The following is a 27,810-nucleotide window of genomic DNA, read 5'->3' on the forward strand; positions in this document are numbered from 1 at the left end:
AACGTCCTAGCCACAAGACACACCAGTGTGGTGTGGGTAGAGGTAGTGATATTCCCGGGGAAACGCTAGGAGGGAAGAATTACTTTCAGGGAGGGGTAGGAATTTTCGGGAAGGAGACGTTCACTTGTGCGGTTTCGGAACACCAGCAGCCTATCAGAACCCCCACGCGCCATGCGTCTTTGTTCCCCCCGGGACGCCCCGCGGTACCCGCGCCTGCGCGCGGCCGCTCCCTTTCTTGTCAGCCGGCCTCTTCCGGCCAGTTCGTAGGGGCGTGGCTGCCCTGACAACATGGCGGCGCCCGGGAAGATGATGTTTCCGGAGAAACCGAGGTAGGCTGGGCTGTGACAGATGAACTGATGAGAAGAGGGGACGGAGCTGGCCGAGGCTGGACATGGAGGATGCGTGGGCAGGAGGGAGAAGGGAGCTGGGCCAGGCAAGAGCCACCGTGGCCGCTCGAGCACTTCCTCGGGCGCGCCCCAGGCTGTCACCGGCGTGTATGGGTTCAGGGAGGTGAGGAGGGGACCGGGGGGGCGGGATGGAAAAGACCTGCCGTCTGCTTGTGGAACGGCGAGGCGAGAGTAAATCCGTGTTGTGTGATTAAAACATGGGAGGCAAGATTTCACTCCCGGACACCCGAGCGATTTCCTGTACTGGGCGCCGAGGAGACGGCGCGCGGAGCGGGCGGGCGGGGAGGGGAAGTTGGGGGGGGGGGGAGCGGAAAACTCCGGCAGCGCCGCAGGTGCGGTCAAGTGATGCTGGCGTGTGCGTGTCTCAATCTTCCAGTCACAAAAAGTTCAGAGCCGCCCTGAAGAAGGAGAAACGAAAGAAACGGCGGCAGGAACTCGCTCGATTGAGAGATTCAGGTAATTTCCCTATCCCGTTTTGTGTATCAGAAATTTCTGTCTCCGCTCCCGTCCCGACTTGAAGCCCCCGTGCCAGAAGGAAGCCAAGTATTGTACGCGCTGAAAAATTACTGCGGCCCCTGCCTCCCGGGTGCCGTTAGGTTAGACCCACTTCCGAAACGCTGTTAACGTACTAAAAAGAGGGGGGACAGGTCATGGTGAATCGCCCCTGGTCGTGTGTAAGTATTTATGAAGTATCCGGTATTACAGGTGCAGGCATCATGAATTACAGCAGCTAGCACAGCCCTTGCACATAGTAAGTATTCGGTGAATGTTTCCCTTTGTAAAACCAGCAGGCCTCGAGGGGTTTACACCTTTTGCACAAGTTTCCTCACCGTTTCTCGAGTAACACAAGAGACCCTTTTTGGGCTCCGATTATTATTGTCATTTAAATGTATCTAAGCGCAAAACTGGATACGAAACTCTGACCAGAAAACAATGTCTTTACAGATTACCAAACCAAGTGAAATTACACATCCAGTAAAATTCAAATCTACGTGAATGTAATGTTAGGGATGATGTGAAGCAAGCTTACAAGCATGATTATCGTACTGATTGGACTTTGGAATGCCACTGCTAGTGTTGCCCTGTGGTTATTTAGCAGTTTTTTTTATTCCTATTAAAATACTGTGGCACCTTCGTCTGTACTGGCTGTGGTGTCATTTGTCCTTCACATGGCAGAATCTAACATTTATATATTAAACCTGCCTGCTTAATACAATGAAATTAGTACTAACGCAGTTTTAAAAGTTACATAGTCATTATAGAGGCTGATGGAAGCACTGAAGCAACACAGTACTGTGTTAGGGTTGCCACCCTGATTATTCAGACAATTCTCTCTCTTTCTCTCTCTCTCTCTCTCTCTCTCTCTCTCTCTCTCTCTCTCTCTCTCTTTTGAGTTATAGTCCTCACTGCATTAGCTTTATGGATACAATGTAATGGTTTGATATTTGGATACATTGCACAAATGTATCTAGACACTTCTTGCAGTCCACCACAATGGCCTCAAGTAACCAAGATTCTCTGGCCTTGGGAAACATAGTTATAGACATTTCATTTACTCTTGGAGTTGCCCGGTAATTATTTTAGTAGCAATACTTGGAATATTTAAAATGGGAAGAGTGGTGTGTTTACCTGGGGCCTGTGTTAGTGTCTCTCTTTTACTCATTCGACACTCAACCACTAAACGCAGGATAAAGCTTCAGGGATAAAAAGAAAAAACAGGGCAGGTTGCAGTTATTGATGTCCTTGGTGTCTGCCCCACCCTCATTCCCCTTAATGATCTCAGCTACAGTACTTTGTGTACTTAACCTGTTTTCTTCCAACATAACTTTTTTTTTTTAACTTGTTAATCTTCCCTGTTTTAAATCCTAGACCTGTTTGTATTGTGTTGATTCCCCCCCCCCCCCCAGCCCCCTTTGACTTTGCAAAGTGCTTTCAGAGTGAGCCTTTGTGCAGAAGCAAGCTGGTCATGTCCCTTGGCAGTTCACTCAGTTGAAGGATGCAGTCACTGGTTTGGTCAGGATTGTATAGCTAATGGCACATCCAAGACTAAGCACTTGTCTTTGGACTACTGCCCCAACTTTGGCCCACTCCAACTCCTAATTCTTAGTGGTGCTTCATGAATAGTGTGGCCTACCAAACACTGCTATTAATTGTAGCACATGTCAGTTGGGCAAACAATACCCAGTAAGCTAGAAGAGATATTCTGTAAGAGTGAGTTGGAAACTGAGTGGTAGAAATTTCTGGAATATTGACCGCTCATTTACAAGAAGCCTCTTTAGCATCCAGTTCTACTTGAAATAGCCTGAAATGAGCTGCCTTCTCAGAAACCAAGGTGACATTAAGAATAAAAAGCAAAAGCAAGTTGTCTGATTCCAATATGTATAGTTATATGTATAATACGGTTAGATATACTATACTTACATATATCCTTACATATATTTGGTTGTACGTATAGAGCAAATGCTATACCTCGTACTGTTAGTGATCACCTCTGAGGAGTATGAGCTTGATTTTGAGAGGATGGAGGGGTTGAGTGAGTCAGGCAACATGTTTTTGAGCATCATCTGTGCCCGGGCAATGTCTACTCTATGGGAATACCTCTGTAAGTCAATCAATCATAGCCCCATTGCCAGGTTCTTTGGAAGGCCCTCTCTGTAAATTAGATCATTTAATGATCTGAATAATTAGATTTTATTCTGTGTGAGTCAGGATTTACCCTAATTTTTTTTTCTTTTTACCTATTTTAATTTCAGGTGCTGAAATAATAATGTTTAGTCGCTTAAGTAAATTATTTAGGACTGGGTGTGCCTTTGATTAGACCTGTACTCAACATATATGTGGCAGATACAAAATCTTTTTCCTTTAAGTCTGAGATCTTCTGTTATATTTCCTTAGGATCACTTCAGTTTTCTTCCTTTTTTCTCAAATTTAAATTATGACTAGGAAAGGATAAAAGTTTTTATTATATTAAAAATACTTTCCTACGTTCTTATTTTGAAATGGTCCAGTGTACAGAAAGTTGAAAAAATGGTGCAATAAACATCCACGAACCCTTCATCTAAATCTCGCAATTGTTAACCATTTGCCTTACTTTCTCTTGATATATATGGATACATATGTACACATTTTTTTCTGAACTCTTTGCATGTCATTTGCAGATATCATGACTTCTCATCCCTAAATACTTCATCCTGCATCTCCTAAGAATAAAGACCACAATATCAAACTTGCAGCCAAGTAAAGGAACAATACCTCAGTTGTGATATATAGGCCATACTGCAACTTTCCCAAACCAAGACTGATTATTGTGCAAAGCCCACAGTAGTTGTCTGGTGGAACACCCAGACTTCTGGATTAGCCTATCTTCTGATTAGCTTACGGTTATACTCCTTGTGACAAGTACTACAGAGCCAAAGCTGTATACCTGTCATTGCACACCTCAGGGGGCCTGTGATGTCACATTGTTTTGCTCTTAGTAACGCTAGGAGCGGTCAAAGTGTCACCAATCAGATGGCTCCATGGCAAAGGGTATTCCCCCTTTGGAATTAGTACTCGTCTGTGCACTCATGTTTTGAGGTGGGGTAAATAAATTTCTTGCCAACAAGCTTTCATCCAATGTTTCTAGCATTTTTGTCTAAATAGTTCTTAAGTAGGGGTTGCAAAAATGATGGCCTTTCTACATTTTTTTCGTTGCCGTTTTTCTGTAAAAATGAATGTTCCTTCTCACACCCCACCTCCTTTTTGAGTATGACGATGGAAGCATCAATTAATTTTTTAAATTTAATGTGTTATCTACCATAATTGTTCTTTTTGGGTATCAAAATTGTTACACATTTGGTTGAAGCCTTTATTGTTAGACCCTTTATTATTAGAAGGCTTTAAAAACAGGTTCGTACCATAATTGTAAAGATTAGCTTTTATCTTTTTTCTTTTTTCTTTCTGAATCATTGACCAAGGTTTTACAATATTCAGATCGTTTAATAAAACATTTAAATTCCCTTAGGACTCTCACAGAAGGAGGAGGAGGATGCTTTTATTGAAGAACAACACCTAGAAGAAGAGATGCTGTTGGAGATAGAGAGGTCAGCAGTGATCGGAGCACTTCCTCATGAACCCAGTTGTTTTATTTGAATTTTATAAGTCTTTATGAACTAGTACAGGTCTTTATAATATCTTATACAGCATAGGTCTTATAAAATACCTTGGATAAACTATTTAAATCTCTACTTGACAGACTAAAGTTAGATGTTCTCATTTTTCTTAAATGGAAGTATTTTTCACTATTTTTGCTAATTTATAAATGTTTTTGAAAGAGAAATTGAAATAAGTGTAAAAAAGTGAAAGGGCTTCAATGAAATCAGCACACCCAAAGATAGCCACCATTAAAAATGTAAGTGGGGGTCGGGGGAGCACCTGAATGGCTCATTCAGTTAAGTGTCTGACTTCGGCTTAAGTCATGATCTCGTGGTCCGTGGGTTCGAGCCATGCACCGGGCTCTGTGCTGACAGCCCAGAGCCTGGAGCCTGCAGCCTGCTTTGGATTCTGTGTCTCCCTCTGTCTCTGCCCCTCCCCCACTCATGCTCTGGCTCTCAAAAATGAATAAATGTTAAAAACAAATTTTTTTTCAATTAAAAAAATGGCCCATTTTGAGCTCTGCACTGAGTGTGCAGTCTGCTTAAGATTCACTGTCTCTCTTCCTCTGTCTCCCCTGCTTGTGCTCTCTCTCTCTCTCTCTCTCTCTAAAAAAAAAAATTTAAGCGTGTAAATGTACTATACGTGTTTATTTCTATAATGGGAGGATATTTATGCATTTTTTAAATTGCTTTTTTTGCATAATATATAGGACCTATATTTCAATTTTTTTTTTTTAATGTTTAGTCATTTTTGAGAGACAGAGACAGCATGAGCAGGGAGGGGCAGAGAGAGGAGACCCAGAATCTGAAGCAGGCTCCAGGCTCCAAGCTGTCAGCACGGAGCCCAAAGCAGGGCTCAGACTCATGGACTTCGAGATCATGACCTGAGCTGAAGTTGGACGCTTAACCAACTGAGCCACCCAGGCGCCCCAGGACCTATATTTCAGTGTTGATTCACATACCCGATTCAACAGTTTCAGTGGCAACATAGTGTCCATTGTTTGAATGTGGCATAATTCTTTATTCATAATTTATAGTTCTCTACTGATGGACGTTTAGGTTATTTGCTATTAAATAACGTTCACTTATTATTTACTATGAATTTCCTATTATTTATTAATTTATACTTAGGTATTTTTTATAATTCAGTAAAAAGTTGCCATGAGTATCCACGCTTATGTATCGTTGGTAATTGTCCTGTTTTTTACTCAGAAAAATGCCTAGAAACGGAATTGTTGGGATCAAAGGATAAGTACATGTAAAATGTAGGTGGTTGGGTAGAAAGGGCATCCCATTATGCAGCCTTTCAAGCTGTGAATCGAGGTGCCCATTTCCCCATACCTTCACTCACACTAGGCATCTATTTTTAAACCTCCTGTCGTAAAAGTTGTATTTCATTGTTTCAAATATACATTTCTTAATTAGTAAGCCTGTGTATTTTTTAATATATTTTATTACCTATTTTAGGTTAAGTCTTGCACCTTTCTTTTTTGGGATACATGTTTTTAAAGTTTGTTGTGTAAGCAGTATTATTACTATTAATCGTTGGGGCGCCTGGGTGGCTCGGTTGGTTGAGCGTCTGACTCTTGGCTCAGGTCATGATCTCACAGTTCATGAGTTCGAGCCCCGCATTGGGTTCTGTGCTGACAGTGCGGAGTTTGGCATTCTCTCCCTGCCTCTCTCTGCTCCTCGTGTGCGCTCTCTCTCTCTCTCTCTCTCTCTCTCTCTCAACATAAATAAATTTAAAAAAAAATGTAAAGAAAAATTTAAAAAAAGATATTGATCCTTTATCTGTCATATGTATGATATATGTTTTTCTCATTTGTCATCAGTCCTGACTTGGCTTATGGCATTACTCACCGTAGTTTGATTTTCACGTCCTCAACTTTCATCGTGATATCTGGCCTTGGTGTCTGGACTGTAAAAGGCCTACTCCATCCCAAGATGATGAACATATTCTATTTTCTCCTCAATATTTTTCAGGGGGTAGTTTTTTTTTCCCAAGTGGTGCAGAATAATGTGCATGTACTTAATGCTGTTCAACCATACACTTAAAAATGGTTAAAATCCTAAATTTTATGGTACATATATTTTGCCACAATAAAAAGTAAATGTTTTTTAAAAGGAGTAGAAAACTTTATAGACACCCTCTAGCTACGTGTGTTTAGTAGGGAATGTTGCTTCTTTGCATGTAGTTCGTTCCTGTTTTCCACCTAAGCACATAAATAGGTGCAATCAGCAAAATGCCAAGAGAAAATACAGTGGTGATGCAGGCCATGGAGTCGATTCAGCCAGAGCTGCATTGCAGCCGTGGCCCTGCCACTTACATGCTGTGTTCCAGTTGCTTATCTCTCTAACTTCAATTTCCTCGTCTTAAATCTGTAGATAAAATGGAAATAAAATCAATCATAGTACCCACCTCATAGAATTAGGGCGACGGAATGAGTCGGCAGGTGTATATGCTTACCATCATGTTAGCAGATGGGCGGTGCTGTAATAACTCTGCTTGTTTTAGATTCCTCTTACGATGAAGAGGATATACATGGTATGATATAGGGAAGTCACTTTTTTGTTTTCCCATTTATTTGAGGCGCTGCTTTTAAATCACATAAACAGATATTTGCGTTCCTTTGGTGTTTTTTGGTTCCTGTACAAGTTGCATGATACCGTGTTGTTGAAAAACAAGAGAACTAATTCTCTGGCAGTACCGTATGGCTTTATGTACTGCCTTAACGCAGATGTATAGCATCAGAGAATAACACGGGCAGACTTGAAAGTGGCGAGAACAGATTGTGTCCCGTTTCTCCTGACTGTAGGGGAAAGAGCTGAGCTCCATTCTGATTTGTGCAGGGGAGATTTGCGCCTTTTAAAGGGAGAGAGCGGGAGGAGTATAGGGGCCCAGGAGAATTCAAGAGGTGAAGAAGTACAAAGGGTCAGTCAGTGTAAATGTGACCAGGCCAGCTGCATTTGTCAGCATGCAGGCAGAGAATTCAGGAGTCTGTCCTCTCACAGAGGCTGGGACACAGAGGCCTTATCCTTCTTAAAGACTGCATGTCCAGCGAATGGCTCTCGGGTCCTGGAGAGAGACCTATTCACAATCATAAGCCCTTTTTAGTAAATGCTCTAAGGGAGGGCAAGGGCCGATCATCCTGTGTTGGCTACAGCAAATGCTCCATTTTCCTGGCAGTGTTGAGCTTTCTCAGGCAGGCATTTTCGCGGGGGTGGGGGTGGGGTTTCTGGGGGTCAGTCTAAGGACAAGCCTTCCACTGCGGCAAGCCGTGCTAGAATCTGCTCCAGGCTTCCCGGGGCAGGGACTTGATGTACTTAAGTGACCAGAGCTCTGCAGTCCTAGCTCTCAACACTGTATTCAAGTTGCTAAACTGTAAAGTTTTGCCATTTTACTCTTTTGAGGTCTTAGATTTATATGCACTTTGTTTTTTTGGTTGGTATACAATTAATATATTCGTCAAAAGATTCATAAATTAGAGTCCTACACACTGAAACATCTATATGTAACCTACAATGTGCACCGGAATGTTGATGTATGCGGTGTGCCCATCTTTACCATGGGTTAGATGTGTTCCTACCATCTGTTCTTGGAAATGAAATCTATTTTCCCGTAGGGTATTTGATACTGTGAATAGGTTCCCCAGACTAGACATAAAACCTTATTTAACTCCTGACATTGCTGAAGAACCATTTCTCATATTTCACTTCTCTTTTACAAATTCAGTGGGAAAATGGCAATCTAGGTTCTAAACACCATGGGGCACCTGGGTGGCTCAGTTGGTTAAGTGTCCCACTTCGGCTCAGGTCATGATCTCATGGTTGATGAGGTCGAGCCCCGCGTCAGGCTCTGTGCTGACAGCTCGGAGCCTGGAGCCTGCTTCAGATTCTGTGTCTCCCTCTCTTTCTGATCCTCCCCTGCTTATGCTTTGTCTCTCTCTCCCTCTCTCCAAAATAAAAATTAAAAATAAGTAAATAAATACATAGATAGACACCTGCTTGACTTTTGAACTTTTGAAATGTAACCTGTCTTTCAATTAGAACCTTGTGCTATTGGATGTCTGAGACGCTTGCCATTTTAAGATAACATCACTCTTTATAATTGGCCATTTTCAAAAATAAACTAGACACCTGCTCATTTACTTTTATAACTCCTTGTCATCTTAAAGCCTGTAGCTTTATTTTAAAGACAAGATCAGGTATAGTTTTATTTCCTTTCTTCGAGCAGTGTAGGTGCTTGGGGCAAGCCACAGGAGTGTCTTAACTGTCTAGAGTAGCCATCAAAGATCTATGGCAGCAGATGGCAGGTTTTCATGGTGCTGCGGTCTTCCGTCACTACTTGTAAAACGCATAGAAGAGAAAGGATAGGACCCTCGGAACGGGAAAAGCTAGATGGTGCTTCGAAACTTGGCATCTTTATTGACACCTAAACATCACAGTGGTCAACCTAAAGGGAAAGTTGTAGCGTCATCGTTCTATGTAAAAGATGTCACAGGTATCAAATCTGCACGTAGTGATTTTCAGCTGTCACCCTCTAGGAAAAGAGCTACTGAGATGCAGTGCTTTTCCAAGATAGCTACTCATATCTTCTGTTCCTCTTACTTTCCACTTACCTGCTTTCTGGAAAATATCTTTCATGATAGCTTCATCATTTTGCTATCATTGGGTGTATTTGTAGATTAATGCTCATTTCTTTTGTTTGATTGCATCATTACATTGATAGGCAAAAATTACATGAGGCATGGTTGCTTCGGGAGCAGAAAGCACAAGAAGAATTCAGAATAAAGAAAGAAAAGGAGGAGGCAGCTCGAAAACGACAGGAAGAACAAGAGGTATGGTATTCATCAGATAACCAGCTAACTAGTTAACCAAATAACTCTAATTAAGAGTTGCGGGTTTTGAACTTAAAAGAATAGATATTATCCATTTTACCAGTGGTAAAGCTTTTACTTTATCTTCCCCATATGTTACATGTTTTTAAAAAGTGTGTGAGAAGAATTACCTTTCCTTTTCTTTTTTTCTGTAAAGAGAAAGTTAAAGGAAGAATGGGAAGAGCAGCAGAGAAAAGAGAGAGAAGAGGAGGAGCAGAAGCTACAGGAGAAGAGAGAAAGAGAGGTGATTCCTGTCACAGGAGGATAAACGCACTGCGTATCCTCTCAGTGCGCAGATCTGGGCTGGGCTGGGGCTGAGGAATAAGCTATAGGCATATCAGGGTTTGGACTTTGTTTTCCTGGTTAGCAAGAGGCCTGTTTTGTATAGATACACACTAGAGTTGCCTTATGATGCTCTGCTTTGGGTCTTTGCAATGGCAGATACCTTAAATTAACGTTTTCCTGCAACTACCCGTCTTCCCCTTTATACCAGGGATTGGCACACTTTTTCTGTAAAGGCCAGAGAGTAAATATTTTAGGTTTTGTAGTTTGTATGGTCTCTCTTGCAAATATCCAACTCTGTTGGTGCGCCATGAAAACAGCCAGAGATAATATATAAATAAATGGTTGTGGCTGTGTTCCAATAAAACTATTTCTAAAAACAAGCATCTGGCCCCTGCTTTATACTTTGTATCACTCTAGTGTAAGTGTTGTTGGTTTTTTTTTTTTTTTTTTTTGCTCTGGCTCTTCACATTCACACCAAAGTGTTTTTCTGAGCTTCTGTTGTATATGGGTTGACTCATTCAGAGAATATTTTGTATGGTTTCCACACTTATTTAGTAAATAAGACACTTAGCTGCTTATGGCATGTCAGCAAGAATGAATTGGTTGAAAGAAATCACAAACTCACATATTGAGGAATTAGGAAATATTTTTTGTTGCTAAATATTGATTCCCTTTCCAACTTGGCTATCAAGGTCATTGTAGGTAACACGTAGTCACTCATTAAAGAAAGAAATGTATGAGGTCTATGTATATATCTTCCAGGATGTTTTAAAGATTGCTTTGATGTGTTTTGCTGCTGTTCCTTAATGCCGTGTATTTATTTCCAAGATCCCACAGCTCATCATTCCTTGACTGACTCATCAGGATGTATCTTTTCCATCATATTCCCAAGTTTGAATAGCATAAAAATGGGTACTCACCTTATCATGGAGAAAAATGGATTTGTTTGTCCTAGTTGTGATAGGGTAGAAGCAGCCTCCGTGAACTTTGTTTTTTGTGTCTCAGGCCTTCAGTTAATTGCAGTGCAGATTTTTAACACCTTTATTTGAGAGCTGCATTACAGATGAGACCATGCTAGGTTTTTAGGGGGCAGGAAAACAGTTGGGAGCTTGTCATTATTTTACAGAGTAATCGATTCCCATTTTAACCGTAGAATATTCTCAATTGAGGTCTTTCTGGCATCAGATAAAAGCTAAGGCTTCTTTAAAAAAAAAACTAAGGCTTTTGTTTGAAAAAAAGCCTGGTGAGACATTACGGAAAGGCAGGTAGAATGAAGTAGGTTCTAAACATGTATAAAGAGATATGCAATCTGTGTTTCTGCTGTATGCTCGGTACTTTTCTAGTAGATGGAGGTAGAATGGTGAAAAAGACAGTCCTTGCTCTCCCCGAGTGTTTTAGATGGGGGAACTAGATAATAAGTAAGCAAAAAATAATTTTAAGTGCTTTGAGATAATGGTAAGTGCTACAAAGAAAGAAAGCAGAGTCATGTAATAGTGATTAGGTCGGAATGTACTTTTTTAGATTGCCCTCATCAAGGAAGACTTGTCTAAGGAGCCAATGTTTGAGCTGAATGCAGAGATCTTGGGAGAAGGGATCCAGGCAGAGGGAAGAACCTGAGCATGGAGCTGAAAAAATGTCAGGGTGTCTGAAATCTTAGAGAACAAAGGAGAGAGTGGTGGGGGCTAGGGAGGAGGTCAGGAACGTAGGCAGGGTCAGATCATGTAAGGCCTCCTGGATTGGGAGGAGGAGTTTGGGTTTTATGTTAAGTGTCATGGGAAGCCATCGCACGGTTTTTAAGCAGGATTTGACTTCATTTAATTTATATCTGTACCCTTAACAGATCATTTTTTCTATTAAAAAAAATTTTTTTTAATGTTTATTTATTTTTGAGACAGAGAGAGACAGAGCATGAACTGGGGGAGACTCAGAGAGAGAGGGAGACACAGAATCTGAAACAGGCTCCAGGCTCTGAGCTGTCAGCACAGAGCTGGATCCGGGGCTCAAACTCACGGAGCACAAGATCATGACCTGAGCCGAAGTCGGACGCTCAACCGACTGAGCCACCCAGGCATCCCAACAGATGGGATGCCTTGTGTAAAGAAGGGGGGCTGCGGAGCAGGGAGCAGTGACCCAAGGAGGCAAGAGTGGATATAGAGTGACCGATTAGACAGTCTGTTCCAGATCGGACATGATGGTGGTTTGAACGAGGGGAGTGCTTCATATCAGATTCGTATCAATCACACAGATTTGGGGTGTGTGGAGGCAGAGTCACTGGGACTCCAGCTTGTAGATTGAGTGGACAGGGAGGGGAAGAAGGAGAGGCATTCCAGTTCTACTTTTTAGGCTGTTAGGCGGAACAAGCCAGCAAATGGCAGCACCAGTTACCAGGTGTGGGGCAGCCAGGTGGATGGGGATAGGAAAGAGCTAGAGCTGTGCCCGTGGGCACACTAAGCCAGCACCCCACGTGGCTAGGTAGAGTTCTCCAGCAGCCAGACAGATGAGTCTTCTAGGTCATGCTCTCAGGGGCTGGGGAAGAGAGGTCTGTCAAGAAGATTTTAAAATGTGTTTAAGTGACAGTGAGCTCAGAATTGACTGGCATATTGCAGGATTTCCTTTGCCTTACCAAAAACTTTGAGATTTTGTCTTCAACCCGAATTACTACTGTTCATGTCATGATTTAACGTCTCTTAAGTGGTGATGACGTTTCACCTGAGCATTACATTTTGTAATATTCACTAATACTAGATCACTCATCTTAAAAGCTAGAATATGGTATATATGAGTAAATATGCTAAATGGTACTATTACTGAAACTTATAAGACTGTTTTGCCATGTGAGCTGTTCAATGCCCTATTTGAATAAACATTCTCAGCCATATGTACTTTGAAGGCTTTTCAGAAGATCTGTGCTAGAAGAGAACAAACTAGAACCTGAAGCCTTTTGTGTGTGTGGTTTGTTTTTGTTGTTGGTTGTTTTTTTTTTTTAATTGTTACACTTGAGATTCTTAACCAGAGAAACCAGCCGTGACTTTCCTGACTTGCACGTTTTCATTAGTCCTGTGTTTGCACCATTTGTAGGAAGCTGTGCAGAAGATGCTGGAGCAGGCTGAAAACGAGGTATTTTTAAACCTTCCATTCAGAATTCGAAACTAGTGAACATTTCTATAAAAACAGTTCTAGTAATGTTAATTTTGTGGTAAGCTATTTAGGTCATGTCTGAATATTGGAATCTCTTTTGTGGCTCTGTGACTTTTTTACGGCAGCGACAACGGCAGGAGTTTCCTGACAAACAAAAGCAAATGGTATCAAATCAGCCCTGTGGATGTTGCTTATTTATAGTCCTTAAAGTGTGTGTGAGCAACATGACACGCTGTTTCCCCAAAATAGACGGTTTAATTTGCTACAGCGCAGCGTAACGTTCCCTCAGGGGTGGCTCCCTGACAAGTCCTTTGACCCTGTTCAGAATGGATGGGCAGCAGGCAAACCTTGGCGACTGCTCCTGGTAGCCACAGGGATGCCCGCTGTGGGCAGTGAGTGGGAGCCAACAAACACCCAGTGCGTGTCTCCAGACAGTTGTTTGTGAAGTCTCAATTGTGTATTATGACCCAAGTGTATATATTCTTAACTCGATTTTTTATTGTTGGCCAAAATATTTGGATATGTTTGAAACATTGAGTTCTTTGTGGATTTTTACACCACCAGTAAAGTCATGGTTATTTTCAACAGTTGGAAAATGGTGCCACATGGCAAAACCCAGAACCACCGACGGACTTACGGATAATGGAGAAAGACCGAGCTAATTGTCCATTCTACAGTAAAACAGGAGCGTGCAGATTTGGAGATAGGTAACTAATTTTGCTTTATTGTGAATTGAAATGTCGAGGGTTTTCAGTTCTCTTTTTGAGAGCATCACAGGCTTGAGTTTGACATGTTTGCAATCAGGTACCTGCTGCATTCTTGCCACTTCTGCAGCCCGCTGTTCCTCCTGTACCCGTTCCCTGGGCGGGCTCAGGCTGGTTCTCTGACCGGGCTTCCTTTGCCCTCCTTCCACGGCTTCACGAAGACCTTTTGCTTCTCGTTCTCTTCCTGTGCTTGCATGGGTCTGGGTGGGGCGGTTTGGATGGGGAAATGATGTAGCTCAATACGCTGGAGTAGCTTGGCTTTCTTTTTTTGAATGGACGACACTGTGCGCAAAAGAGGCTTTAAAAAATTGGCATGCCTCAAAAAAATAATAAGTTAATTAATTAAAGTTTAAAATTTAAATTTAAAAAATTGGCACGCCCAGAGGGCTATCTGTGAAAGACAGGACCGGAGGGAGTGAGGAAAAGTATTGTAATTCTCCATTCTCGGTCTGTCTGTTCTGTCAGAGGAACAGACCCTGGGTGCAGAAAGTGACTTCAGCAGCTGTCACTTTGAGAAAGTTACTTAAGAAAAAAAAAAAAGAGAGAGAAAGTTACTTAAACTTTCTGTGCCTTAGCTTCCTCATTTCTAAAATGGGGATTAAAAATGGTATATCTCCCTTCCAAGGGAGGCAGTTGTGAGGCTGCGAGGAGCGCGTGCGGGGAGAGCACAGAGGACCGTGGTGGGCACATGGCAAACACTGTCTTGAGTGTTTGCTGCTACTTTCATTGTGTTCTGGTTGCCCTCATTCTCTGAGACACTCAGTTCCGCCCCTTGTGGCTCAGTGTTTTTGAAACAGGACATTCATGTGGAGAACTAAGTGTCAGTGTCTTCATTCATTTAGCCGATATTTAAATGATATATGCCAGGCATTGATGATTTTTATAATTTGGCTTATTTATGAATGAACAACTCAGAGTAGATAAACAATTCATAATGGTGAATTAATCTATCCAAGACAAAAATCTGATCATTACTAAGCATTCGGCAGAAGAGATCTAATCATTTCTTAGTGTCCTGTTAATCCCAAAAGGGATATGAATAAGCAAATTCATATGTATTTAATGAGAAAACTTTATGTTGTTGCTCACTTGATTCATAAAATTATCCATGCCATGAGTTTCATTTCCTTCTTTGAAAATATGAACTTTCTCTTATTTTTTATTTTTCATTTCTCATTTAAGCCCTCATGCCCTTTTACATTTTTTAAGAGCAATGGTTCTCAATCCAGGTGCACGTTAGAATCCTCTAGAAAGCTTTAAAAAGTTTGTGTCCTACCTTAAGTTGAGTAAATCTGTGAGACTTGGGCAGCCTTACTGTTGAAAGGCCCTCAGACATTTCTCATGCGCCCTGGGATTGAGAGCCACTAACATAGGACGCGTGGCTCCATTTACAATTTAGAGCTGGGCTTGTGTAAACCTACAGTATCTGTGAAAGGGCTCACAGGATGCGGTCAGTACTGGAAGCATCCTCTTGAGGAACTGGGAACTAGGGAAAGGAGAAGAGACTTTATTCCCCTTTGTACCTTCAGAAGTGTTTCCTGAAATTTACTTAATTTCATCAAGAAATAGTCATAATTGATGTTAAACACCCCCCACCAAAGAGAACTGTTGAGCCTCGATACACATTCACATTTGTGTGGGTAGCCGAACCAGATTGCGTTTAAAGTTTTCTAGCTGAAGGACTTCTCGTTTATGATGGATCTCTAGCGTTCCCTTGAATTTGAAGACTGTGCTCATGTGATTCTAAATTCTCCTTTTGATGGGCAGAAATGAGAGAAGGGGAGATGGCCTAAATGATTTCAGGCAATCAGCCAGCAGTACTTGTTTGCTGAAAGGAGAGCGGACTGTCAGGCCCTCAAAACCCTGCCCTGAGAATCGTTTCAAGGAGATAATTGGCAGTGATCAGATTAGTTTGTGAACATTTCTTAGTGTTTTCCTTGGCACGTGAAATTGGGAACATTTGGGTACTTTCATCGTTCCAGTGATGAATTGTGAAATCAGATTCTATGCAATGAGCAATTTTGAAATCCAGCGCCATCCCTTCAGACAATGAAGCTGTTCCTCTTCGACAAAGGGCTGCGGTGACTTGCTCCGGACTCACACAACCGTTCTTTGCTGTTGAGGCTTGTCCCATTATCAGACAGACACTTCCATAACCTAAGCATTTCTTCGGTGGTTTTGTTTTCGTAATTAGTACACAGTTCAATTCTAGAGCCTTTCTGGAATTGATACTTCTTGGAGTCACAGCTTTGAGGGGAGTTCTATTTTTTTTCCTCCTGAAAACATAATTGCTGATGAAAAGTAAAACTTATTTATCAGAATATTTATAATTCACTGATTTCCAGGAGTGATTTAAAGAGGGCTCGTAATCTACTGCACTAAGTTTACCCAGAGAAATGGAGAACAAGTAAGGGAGGACAAAGTGACCTATTGTGAATGGGCGGTACATTTGGCCCTGGATTGTAACATAGCCTGGGCAGATAATGGCTCACTTAGTTCTTACCAAAAAGGAAGAATGAGTGGTATCTCCGGGAAGACAGAGATTTTCCAGGCATCAGATTCTACATGTTTCTCCCATGGAATACTGCGTAAAGACCTGGAGTAAGGAGATGGACACTTTGATAGATGTTTTATTAACAGCTGCTTACAAAATTTTCCCAAAAATGTTTCTTTTTTTTTTTTTTAATTTTTTTTTCGTGTTTATTTTTGAGAGAAAGAGCATGAGTGGGGGAGAGGCAGAGAGAGAGGGAGACACAGAATTGGAACCAGGCTCCAGGCTCCAGGCTCTGACTCGTCAGCACAGCGCCCGACGTGGGGCTCGAACTCACAAACTGTGAGATCATGACCTGGGCCGAAGTTGGACACTTAACTGACTGAACCACCCAGGTGCCCCTCCCAAAAATGTTTCTTACAGAGACCTTCAGTAAATGGTTGCAGCCTAATTTCAGGATGTAACTTGGTTCTGTGGAGGACAAAGGTAGTGGGGACCTTGAGTGTGCCCCCTCAGGAAGAGAAAAAGAGGTGTAGTCAGTTGGCTATACCTCAGGGGGCATCTGGAGACCATATGGTTCACGGGCCGACCTTGGGCTAGGGTAATGTCTTATTATGTGATTTCGTGGCAATCTTACTCTCTACTCAACTAACTGCATGATAAGCCTAAACCATGGCTTCGCAAACATGGCCGACCTTCAGTATCAGGTGGGGAGAGTTACTGTGAAAATATGGGTTTCCCACCCTGAGCTCTTAACAGATGGTCTGGAACAGAACCTGAGAAATCTCCGTTCCTTCCAGTGATTCTGGGAGTCACACAGGTTTGGTACCACACCTTTAGATTGCCTTCCCAGATCTCTCTTGTCTGAGAGGGCTTCTCAGTAGGCGCTTTAGGGCTGGCCCCGAATGAACTCCGATTGTATGGACTGTCTCCAGGCCAAGTGGGGATTTTCCCTAGACAGGGACTTTGGCTCTGTTCCAAAACTCAAATGCTCATTTGACACCCTGGGAATTAGAGCCAAGTTCATTCAGATGTAATAATCCCATGAGCAGAATTCTAACCTTGTTAAATTGGTTTCTTGTTAAAGTCTGTATGTGCTTCGTACTTGGAAAATTCTGATTCACCACCAACACTTGTAGTCAGGTTGAGGTTTCACTCTCTGTATTGCTGGTAGCTCTACTTGGGAAGATGGATCTCATCACAAGGTTTCTAACTGAATCTATATAGGAGGGTCCTTTGTACATTTCACATTAATGGACACTGTGCATCTCTGTACTGGGTATGATGTATGGGAGGCACTTTGTATGCGTTGTCTCTCTCGGTGCACAGATGTATTACAGATGTGGAAAGTGAGTAGGAGTTCAACATTTAGGCATTTCAAGGCCATTGATTTTTCTAACACTTGCCTTTTTCTTCAGCTTTTTTTCTTCCTAAGTTGTGGGGATTTTTTTTTCTTGAAAATTTTGCCTCAACCAATTTTTTAATAGAAATCTAATCAGGAAAATTTGATGATTTAGAACCGTGAACTACATTTTTTGCCCCTCATTTTTGGAGAAGGAAGTAAATAAAGTAAACTCATATAAAAGACTTAAAATATTCAGGTATAACATGATTCAGTTTAAACTGTGAAAAGAAAAATGTTCTTCATAATGGTTACCCTCTTCATTACATGAAAACTAATTGCATTCATCACACCATATAATGAACAGGCATTAGACAGGTGAACTCAGATCTCTTGAATCCTCTCTTACCAGCCACGTGACTTGGATAAGTATGCTTCTCTAGGCCTCAGCTTCCCTCTTTGCAAAGTGGGGAAAATACTGGCCCTGACTGTCCTAATGGGTTGCAAGGATCAGAGGAATAAATATAAAAATGCCACAGAAACCATGAAATGCTATACACATGTGAAATTGAAGTATTCCGTTAGCTCGAAACTCTTAGATTATATTCTCTAAGCATGGAGTTAGTTGAAGATTGTATGGAACCAGGATCGTATTGTTCTCACCTTCCTCCTGAGTTCCACATCCGGTATCTTCGTGCTGTCACCACAATCTGTCATGGCAGTGGACCTTTTTTTTCCTGCACTTTTACATGTAGGAGGCTTTGTGAGCATCACCAAAAGGCAGCTGAATGGCATATGAACTTGGAAATAATTCCCAACTTTACATCTTCATGAAAGCAAGTATATTGGTCAGTCTTAGAACAGTTTAGGTGTTGAAATTGGACATCTGGATAGGGCTTATTATCTTGCAAGTAAGTGGAAACAACCAAGTTATTTGGGTCTCTATCCCAAAGTTTAAAGTGAGCTTTTGATACTGTAACTATTGGACTGCTGCATTTAAGTCTCCCTTTCGTATGCAGGTGCTCACGTAAACACAATTTCCCATCCTCGAGTCCCACACTTCTGATTAAAAGCATGTTTACGACATTTGGGATGGAGCAGTGCAGAAGGGACGACTATGACCCTGATGCAAGCCTAGAGTACAGTGAAGAGGAAACCTACCAGCAGTTCCTGGACTTCTATGATGACGTGCTTCCCGAGTTCAAGAACGTTGGGAAAGTGATCCAGTTCAAGGTGGGCGTGCACAATGCACATGAAGGAGGGGACTGCTCACCTCCCACCAAAGTGCCCCGTAGGACATGAGTGCTAGGGTGTAGGCTCCCTGCCTGGGTTGGGTGTGTGTGATGGTACAGCGCCTAGTCCACTGGTGGGCACCCAGGCGCTCAAATGTGATTTCCTTGGCCTCCCCCCTGCGTCGGTGTCTGTGCAGTAGAGGACTGCATGAAGTCCTGTGTACTAGTGTGCTATTTCCTGGATTCCAGGGTCTAGATGGATGGAAGGATCTCTCATCTATTCATAGTACCTTTATAGTCCAACTCTTTCCCAGCCTATGAACTCTCAGCAGAAGGTCCTGCACATAACCATCCCGGCATTCATTTAGAGGCTGTGTATGACAGAGGATGCACCCCCTCCCTTCCAACTGTAGTGGATCTCACCTAGAGCCGCGCTGAATTTGTTGCATTTTTTTGATGGTGCCTGCTTGCAATCTCCATCCTAGGAACCTATTGGGTCTTCTGGAGCTACCCTAGAAAAGAAACCTTGATTCCTTTTTTTGACATTGTTTTTGTTCATTCAATACTCTCAATACTGAACACGGTGTTCTCCAAATCATGGCTTGTGGTGCAGCATCCTGGGTGAAAAAAGCCTTTCGGGTTACAGATAGTTATTTGAGAACATTCCTTAAGGCAAGAATAAAGGCAGAGGTCAATAGCTGCTGCTCTCAGGACCCAGGAATTGAATCCTAGCATAGCATGGCCTCGTACCTCATCTGTGATTTGATCAGATCCGAACCTGAATGATTTTGCTGTGTTAGGGTGGGGAAAACGTCCCATAATTTGGAGGGGAAAAAAAAGGAATAGAATCCTGTTTTTTCCCCCTGTTCGTTGGCACTGACCAGGGGCAAGGTGTAATAGCCAGGGAACAGAGCAATTGCTAAGCACCAGCAGCACTCACGGAAGCCAAAGCTATACTTCTGTCCACTGAGTGCAAAATTAAAAAAAAAATATTTTAAAATTTCTCTTCCCCCTTTATGTTTTATTTCTGTGGCGTGCACCTTCCTTCCAGTCTTCACACCGCTTCTCGACACAGGCAGTGAACACGAGAGTGGAAGGGCCGGCCCCACACGGCACAGTAGCACGTTAGCAGCGCGACCGAGGGAGGAGTCTGTGTGCTTTGAGTAGCTCTGGGCTTTTGAGCGTGTCATTTTACCTCTTCCTGCCTCTGCCTCATCCCGAAGGGGAGGGACTTTGACTACATCAGTGCGTTCTGATCTGTGGGACCACCTGTGGGCCTACGTTATACTGCTTCTGTGAAGTCAGTGGTGCGGCTGCTTTCAAAACTTCCACCTACTTAGTGGGGACCCCACCATTCGTTCTAATGGGCTGCACCTGCTAGCCATGGCATGGTTTTTTTTTCTGGTTTAGAATTTTATTGGTCAAGCTCATGCTAATCACATTGGAAGTTCTAGATGGAAAGGTGTTTGGTAAGAAAATTTCCAAAATACTGAATTTATCATGGAAAATTAATGGGTCCTTGGGAGCCACTGGATTAAATGATCTCTAAAGTTGCTGGTGTAACTGACATGGCCTCCCCAGGCCTTTTAGTCCTCCTTCTAAGGAAGGGGTTAAAAGCTATCATTATGGATCTGCCTCTTTGTGGATATTCTAATAAAAATACTCTAGAACAAATTTGTAACAATGTAGGTTCATTTTGAAAATAAAAGCTAAACATTTGTATCAATATTTGAGGACCTTCTTATACCATTAAATAAAAAAACAAGTCCTATTTTTTTAATTTAAGTTTATTTTAATTTCACCATAGTTAACATACAGTGTTAGTTTCAGGTGTACAATATAGTGATTCCAAAATTCTGTATATTTTTCAGTGCTTGTCAAGATAAGTGTACTCTTAATCCCCTTCCCCCATTTCACCCACCCCACCTCCCCTCTGGTAACTATCTGTTCTCTAGTTTTTCAGTTTCCTTTTTTTTTCCTTTATTTTTTAAAATTGTATATATGGGTGAAATCATGGTCTTTGTCTTTCTCTGACTTACTTTGCTTAGCATTCTACTCTCTAGCTCTATCCATGTTGTTGCAAATGGCAACATTTCATTTTTTTTATGGCTGAAGGACATTCCATTGTATATTACCACGTCTTCTTTATCTGTTCAGTGGACACTTGGGTTGTTTCCATAATTTGGCTATTGTAAATAGTGTTGCTATAAACATAAAGGTGGATGTGTCCTTTTAAATTAGTGTTTTCATTTTCTGTGGGTAAATAGCCAGTAGTACTATTACTGGATCATATGGTGATTCTATTTTTAATTTTTTGAACCTCCATACTGTCTTCCACAGTGGCTACACCAGTTTGCATTCCTACCAACGGTACACAATGGTTCTTTTTTCTCTGCATACTTGCCAACACTTGTTGTTTCTTGTCTTTTTGATTTTAGCCATTCTGATGGGGTTTGAGGTGGTATCTTATTGTGGTGTTTATTTGCATTTCCTGATAGTGATGTTGAGCTGCTTTTCGTGTGTCTGTTGGCCATCTGGATGTCTTTGGAGAAATGTCTGTTAGTGTCTTCTCATTTTTTTTTAAATGTTTATTTTTGAGACAGAGACAGAGAGAGAGAGAGAGAGAGAGAGAGAGAGAGAGAGAACACAGCAGGGGAGGGGTAGAGAGAGGAGAGAGAGAGAATCCCAAGCAGGCTCCACACTGTCAGTGCAGAGCCCGACACAGGGCTCCATCTCACAAACCCATGAGATCTTGACCTGAGCCAAAACCAAGAGTCAGATGCTTAACCTACTGAGCCACCCAGGTGCTGCCATGTCTTCCCATTTTTATTATTTTTAAAAAGGTTTAGTATCTATTTTTGAGAGAGAGAGCCACAAGCAGAGGAGGGCAGAGAGAGGGGGAGAGAAAGAATCCCAAGCAGGTTCCACACTGAGCATGGAGCCCGATGCAGGGCTTGAAGCTACAACTGTGGGATCACAACCTGAGCTGATACCAAGAGTCGGACACTTAACTGACTGAGCTACCCAGGTGCCCCTGCCTTCCCATTTTTACTTGGATTATTTGTTTTTTGGGTGTTGAGTTGTATAAGTTCTTTATATATGTTGGATACTAACCCTTTATTGGATATCACATTCACAAATATCTTCTCCCATTCCATAGGTTGCCTTTTATTAGTTTTATTGATTGTTACCTTTGCTGTGCAGAAACTTTTTATTTTGATGAAGTCCCAATAGTTTATTTTTGCTTTTGTTTCCCTTGCCTCAGGAGACTTATCTCGAAAAATGTTATTTTGGCTGATGTCAGAGACATTACTGCCTGTGCTGTCTTCTAGGATTTTTATGGTTTCAGGTCTCACATTTAGGTCCTTCATCCATTTTGAGTTTATTTTTGTGTATGGTGTGAGAAAGTGGTCCGGTTTCATTCCTTTGCATGTTTTCACAGCACCATTTATAAAAGAGACTTTTTCCCATTGCATATTCTTGCCTCCTTTGTTGAAAATTAATTGACCATATAATCGTGGGTATATTTTTGAGCTTTCATTCCATTGATCTGTGTGTCCAGATTTGTCATTTTTGAAGGCAAATGATCAAATGTTCAACCTGACTAGTAATAGAACGGTGCATATTAAATGAGATTATTCACACCTATCAGGTGAAAAGTTATAAATTCTGTTAATACTAAGACTGGGTGAGGAAGTGTCCATCAGCAAAACCACTTCAGAGAGCACTTTGTCAATACTTAGTGAAGTGGAAGGTACGTATAACTGGGACAGCACTTCTAATTATGCATACCAGAGAGATCCTACCCACGGAGACACGTTCAGGGATGCCGATTGCAGCACTGTTTGCTGATGAAAAATTGGAAGCACCTTGGATATTTATCATTTAAAGGAGTAGCTAAATAAATTTGAAAATTTGATCTATCCAGCATATAGTTAAAATGAGTCATGTTTATGTGATGATACCTTGAAAAAAGAATGTAAAATATACGCTATTTTTGTAAAAATTTTAAATGTACAGAGCAATACTATACATTATTTGTCAATACATATACAAGTTTCTTTGCATATGTAAACATAAATATACCCGTATATTCACAAAAAATATCCCCATTTATTCATAATAGACCTGTCTATACATAATATACCTGTGTATTTTATGGCATGCATATATGTGTATATGCCTGTCTGTGTGCATACAGCTATGTGTGTGTGTTTCCATTTGGAATGTGAAGGATACGCCAGCCTCAGGCTAGTGCTCTTCCATGTGATGGGGGAGGGAAAATAGGCAGAAGGGGTTTCAACTGGGTCTTTCATGTTTTGCATATTTAAACATTCTTAGTCAAAAATAGAAAGCCTTAGTGTTGAATCTGGGTGGTGTATGTATGGGTTGATTTTTGTTCTCTATATTTTTATGTATGTGTGAAGCATTCCACATCTATGAAAAATGAATCTAAATCAACAGGGATCAAATAATTGGGGCCTGCAACACTGCTGTGTGCTGAAGCATGCCTTAAATAGACCTGTGAGTGGTATCGTATCTGGGTTTTGGAATCTTCAAATGATAACTACTTTTGGTAGTATTACTCTGGAAAAGATGCCTGTGATGACCTGGGAGGTGGGGGGGTTCTTTTCCTTCATTTTTCTTCATAAGATTTTTTTTTTAAGTTTTATTTATTTATTTTGAGAGTGAGAGAGCACGAGGTGGGGAGAAGCAGAGAGAAGGAAAGAGCGAACCCCAAGCAGGCTCTGCACTGTCAGCATGGAGCCCAACGTGGGGCCTGAACCCACAAGCCGTGAGATCGTGACCCGAGCAGAAACCAAGAGTCGGACGCTTGGCCAACTGAGCCACCCAGGTGCCCCTTCCTCCATTTTTTTAAATCAAATTTTTCATTGCTCCTTAGGTCAGCTGCAACTTGGAACCTCACCTGAGAGGCAATGTGTATGTTCAGTACCAATCGTAAGTGTTTGGAACATAAACATCTTCACGTTTTGTCATGGTATAGTGTTGTGATTATGTTGCCATCTGGGGTTCTTCCACTAAATATATCGCTTTCATATGCATGGTATTTTTAAAAATGTAAATATCAAGAGCTAATATAGAAATCTATATAGAAGGGATTTGAAAATGCATTTGTATTTTATCCGTTGTACACTTAACATAGTTTTGAGTCTTTTGCAATGGTTATTTTTTACTTACATAGTTTTAATAATTAAAATACAAACTGGAAAGGGGGATCTAGAATAGAGAACAGCAAAGTATACAGTGAAAGAGCCAGAAATTGCAGCCCCAAGTAATCTCCGTGCATTTGGCCCACTGAGAAAGCAATCGGTGTATCATTTCTGCCTGTCTTGCTGTTGGTTTGGGCCATGCCATGGCTGATGGGTTAAATTAACCATTGTGATAAGAAAACTAGCAGTCCTAGCTGAGAAAGGAGAGGCTCTGACAGTCTGCGTTTTGAATGGTCAGATCTTTGGTTTAAGCAGCTTTGCCTCCGGCCAGTGGCCATTCGTCAGAACCTCTCAAGAGGGTTAGTATGAAGTGTTCCTGAATAGATTGTGAGCGTCAGGGGCTTGAATGCTCTCATGAGGACTCCTTCGAGTAAAAGCAGTGGACTTGGTGGTCCTATGATAAACTACTAGAAGGGTTAATTACCAGTAGGGCTTATCTACGTAATAGAAAGTTACTGTAAAATGCACCCTTTAATGTGTGTTTTTTAAAGGGAAGAAGAATGCCAAGCAGCCCTGTCTCTGTTTAACGGGCGATGGTACGCGGGACGGCAGCTCCAGTGCGAATTCTGCCCGGTGACTCGGTGGAAAATGGCAATTTGTGGTAAAATACAGCACGGTGGTTTTACGCCACTCGTTCCAGTGTTGTATAAGAGGGCTTTCTTAAGGGAAAAAGCGGTCTTTTAAAGGGGTGAAACATAGCTTTTGCCTCACACCGGACGAGCAGAGGTTGTCCTATAAAGGCCCTCCTGTTTTAGATCTGTAATAGACTTGCGGGTCACTTTATGGATGAGGTGACTGAAGTCCCAGTGTCTCGGTGGCAGAGTGGAGGCTAGAACCTCCGTGTTCTGGTCCTCAGTCCTGGGCTCTAAAACTTGAGGAAGCCTGGGAGTTGTGTCAGTGGGAAGCCGCGTCTTCCTTGTGGCGGTCAGAGGGACTCCCCTCACTCAAGCTTGGTTTGTTTCCCCATCTTTATCCCTAAGGAATCTCCTGTCATCTTTGCCACCTAAAACATGATAACATGTCCTGCCTCGCTCGAAAGACATGCGTTTGTGCAGTGGAGAGCGATGATGGTGGGGTGTGGTGAGGGTGCGTTCAGTCAGACGGACTCATTGCGGTGTGGCTGCCGCGTCCAGGAAGGAGTCTGTCCTTTGAATAGCTGGCAGTTTTGAAGGCCTCATTATTGTTTCGTCTCTGTCACATGGGCTTGGCCAAAGAGATAGAGCGATCCGTGCCTCAGGGGAGCGCTTCTCTTACCCTTTCCCTTTCTTGGCTTTACACTTGTTTGCTTAAAGCCTACTATTAAAAAGAATCTATGATTTTCGAATTCTTTATCTTTGGCAGCATGGTCTTAATGGATGCTGTCACTTAAAAACCATTTATTGAAGGCGGGGGGTGTGTGTGTGATAATTTAGAGTTCCTTCCTTTGGAAAGCCCAACTTTTCCGTCTTACATTTGAAAGCTTGTGGGCTGCAAGAGACGGAACTGTTTTTTCCCCAAAGGTGGTTATTTTTGTCGGTTCCTGGGAATCCAGTGTGACTTCAGTGAGGTACCTCTGGGTGTGACATTGAGACGGTTTCACGTTTTTTAAATAACCACTTTGTGATATTCCCTCGTAACTAATGACATTGAGCAGTTTTCGTGTGTCCTCATTATTGGCCATTTGTAGAACTTCTTTGGGGAGATGTCTATTTAGATACTTCGCCCCTTGTTAATTAGGTTGACTTTCTATTACTGGGTTGTAAGAGGGCTTGATCTGTTCTGCAGACAAGCCCCTTATTGCATATAGGATTTGCAAATGTGTTCTCCCATTATGCTGCCTGTTCACTTTGATCATGTCCTGTAAAGCACAAAAGGTTTTAGTTTTGATGAAATCTATTTAATCTGTTTTTTTTTTTCTCTTTTTTTGCTTGTGCTTTTCGTGTCCTATCTAAGAATCCATTGCTCAGCCCAGTGTCCCAAAGATTTTACTTGTATGTTTTCTTCAAAGAGTCATATGGTTTCACATCTTACATTTAGGACTCTGGTCCATCCTGACTTTTTGTTTATAACGTGTGGTGTGGAGGGATTTCACTTTTCACTGTTTTCCATATTTGGGGAATTTACCAATTGAAAAAAAAAAGTTTGAAAACCTCACGAGGATCTCTGAATCGTTCAGATAGATTTTACCTTTGACAAGAATCTTTTATATTACAAGCACTTGGTATAAATTTAAAAGCATTTGGCCAGTGTTTACCATCTTCTTAAAGTGTAAGGCAGGGACTCCGAAGGGCTGGGTGTTCAGTGTTAGGGATTTACACTGTCCATCAGTGGGATGGTGCAACCCTAAAAAAAAAGGATGTGGTCACCATTTGTTCGCTTGCACTGCACACTGTCATGCAGTCGGGGAACAGGAGACTCTGGTTAATTAAAACTTCTGGCTTGTTACCTTTTCACAGTGCCATTTGTTAGAGCATTTGAATATTTTTGAAATTCTGGGAACCAGAGCTATGTCATAATTTATGTAAGCCCCTTTTATTTTCTTATTTATTTATGGAGAGACAGAGCAGGGGAGAAGCAGAGAGAGAGAGAGAGAGAGAGAGAGAGAGGAAGAGAGAGAACCCCAAGCGGGCTCGGAGCTGTCAGTGCAGAGCCCCATGTGGGGCTCGATCCCACGAACCGTGAGATCATGACGTGAGTCGAGACCAAGAATCAGACGCTTAACTGATCAACCACCCAAGCTCCCCTGTAAGCCCCTTTCACATATGCAGGAGAAGATAGGTCTATCACCTCCAAACATCGGCAGTGTACCCTCTGAAAAGGATCAAGTGCCAGCAGTAAATGCTGTTTCCTCACTGTGCCATTGCAGGTTTATTTGAAATACAACAGTGTCCGAGAGGAAAACACTGCAACTTTCTCCACGTGTTCCGAAATCCCAACAATGAGTTTTGGGAGGCTAACAGAGACATCTACCTGTCTCCAGATCGGACTGGCTCCTCATTTGGCAAGGGCTCAGACAGGAGAGAGAGGATGGGCCACCACGACGACTACTACGGGAGGCCCAGGAGGCGGAGAAGCCCTAGTCCGTCGCATTCCTACAAGAGAAATGGGGAAGCTGACAGGAAAAGGAGAAGCAGCCACCGGGGGAAGAAGTCTCACAAACACCTGTCCAAGAGTCGCGAGAGGCACAGTTCGCGCAGTAGAGGAAGAAAAAGGGATGGCAGCCGCATCCGGGCCAGCCGGAGCCAGAGTTCCTCCAGGTCCAGGAGTCGTGGCAGGAGGAGGTCAGGCAGCAGAGACAGGACAACGCAGAGTCCCAAATCCAAATAAACCGATTTTGTTCCGAAATGATCGTACATCTTATTTGTGATGGCTGCTTCATACTTGGGTAGTAGAGGGCTCTGAGCTCGATGGATTAGCAAGTCCGGCAGAAAGAATCCTATTTCAAAATACTTTTATTCTCTGAGAATCAGTGTGTTTAGCATAGAAGACACAAAATGTATAGATAATGTGAAGATCACTTGTAATCCTAACCCTTGGTGATAACCAACACTGGAGCATTGCTTAAGTCTTTTTCCTCTTCTTACGGATGTGTACAAATATTTTTTACACAGAGATCATATGTGGCTGCAGTTGAATATGCTTTTCTTCCTATGCAAAACCTCATATTTTGTCAACCCTCTTACTTTTCTCACTGCATGGTGCGGGTCTATCAGTTTTATTCAACCATATCCCTAATTGTTGGATTTTAAAGTTCTCCCTAATTTTGCACGATTAAAAGAATCCAGTGCTATAAACAATCCTGCTGTGGATCTCCTTAAATACTTTCACACGTTTCTGATGGTTTCCTTAGGATAAATTACATTACACCAAGAGATAGGACTACTGAAGCATTTACAAATTGCCCTCTGGAAAGGCTGCAAAAATTTTACTC

General features: G+C 42.0%; 1 protein-coding gene across 3 annotated transcripts; it reads left to right on the plus strand.

The window, feature by feature from the left end:
- Positions 1-193: 193 nt before the first annotated feature.
- On the plus strand, positions 194-27,676 carry ZRSR2 (zinc finger CCCH-type, RNA binding motif and serine/arginine rich 2). 3 transcript variants are annotated; one of them, XM_043570185.1, is made up of 11 exons: positions 194-329; positions 784-863; positions 4,411-4,489; positions 9,270-9,378; positions 9,575-9,661; positions 12,781-12,819; positions 13,429-13,547; positions 18,457-18,670; positions 23,573-23,628; positions 24,392-24,501; positions 26,746-27,676. In XM_043570185.1, the coding sequence occupies exons 1-11, from the start codon at positions 289-291 to the stop codon at positions 27,204-27,206; spliced, it is 1,395 nt and encodes a 464-aa protein (XP_043426120.1). In that variant the 5' UTR covers positions 194-288; the 3' UTR covers positions 27,207-27,676. The 3 variants fall into 3 exon arrangements, with proteins under 3 accessions (XP_043426120.1, XP_043426119.1, XP_043426121.1); XM_043570184.1 differs by lacking the exon at positions 194-329 and adding an exon at positions 368-510; XM_043570186.1 differs by lacking the exon at positions 194-329 and adding an exon at positions 1,113-1,158.
- The last annotated feature ends 134 nt before the right edge of the window (positions 27,677-27,810 follow it).

Source organism: Prionailurus bengalensis, chromosome X (genome assembly GCF_016509475.1).
Source record: "Prionailurus bengalensis isolate Pbe53 chromosome X, Fcat_Pben_1.1_paternal_pri, whole genome shotgun sequence".
Taxonomy (NCBI): Eukaryota; Metazoa; Chordata; class Mammalia; order Carnivora; family Felidae; genus Prionailurus; species Prionailurus bengalensis.

Coding starts and splice junctions, on each gene's coding strand:
- ZRSR2 (XM_043570184.1), top strand. CDS start 392: ATGGAGGATGCGTGGGCAGGAGGGAGAAGGGAGCTGGGCCAGGCAAGA. Junction 4,490..9,269: donor ATGCTGTTGGAGATAGAGAG/GTCAGCAGTGAT, acceptor TTACATTGATAG/GCAAAAATTACATGAGGCAT. Junction 23,629..24,391: donor GTGTATGTTCAGTACCAATC/GTAAGTGTTTGG, acceptor TGTTTTTTAAAG/GGAAGAAGAATGCCAAGCAG.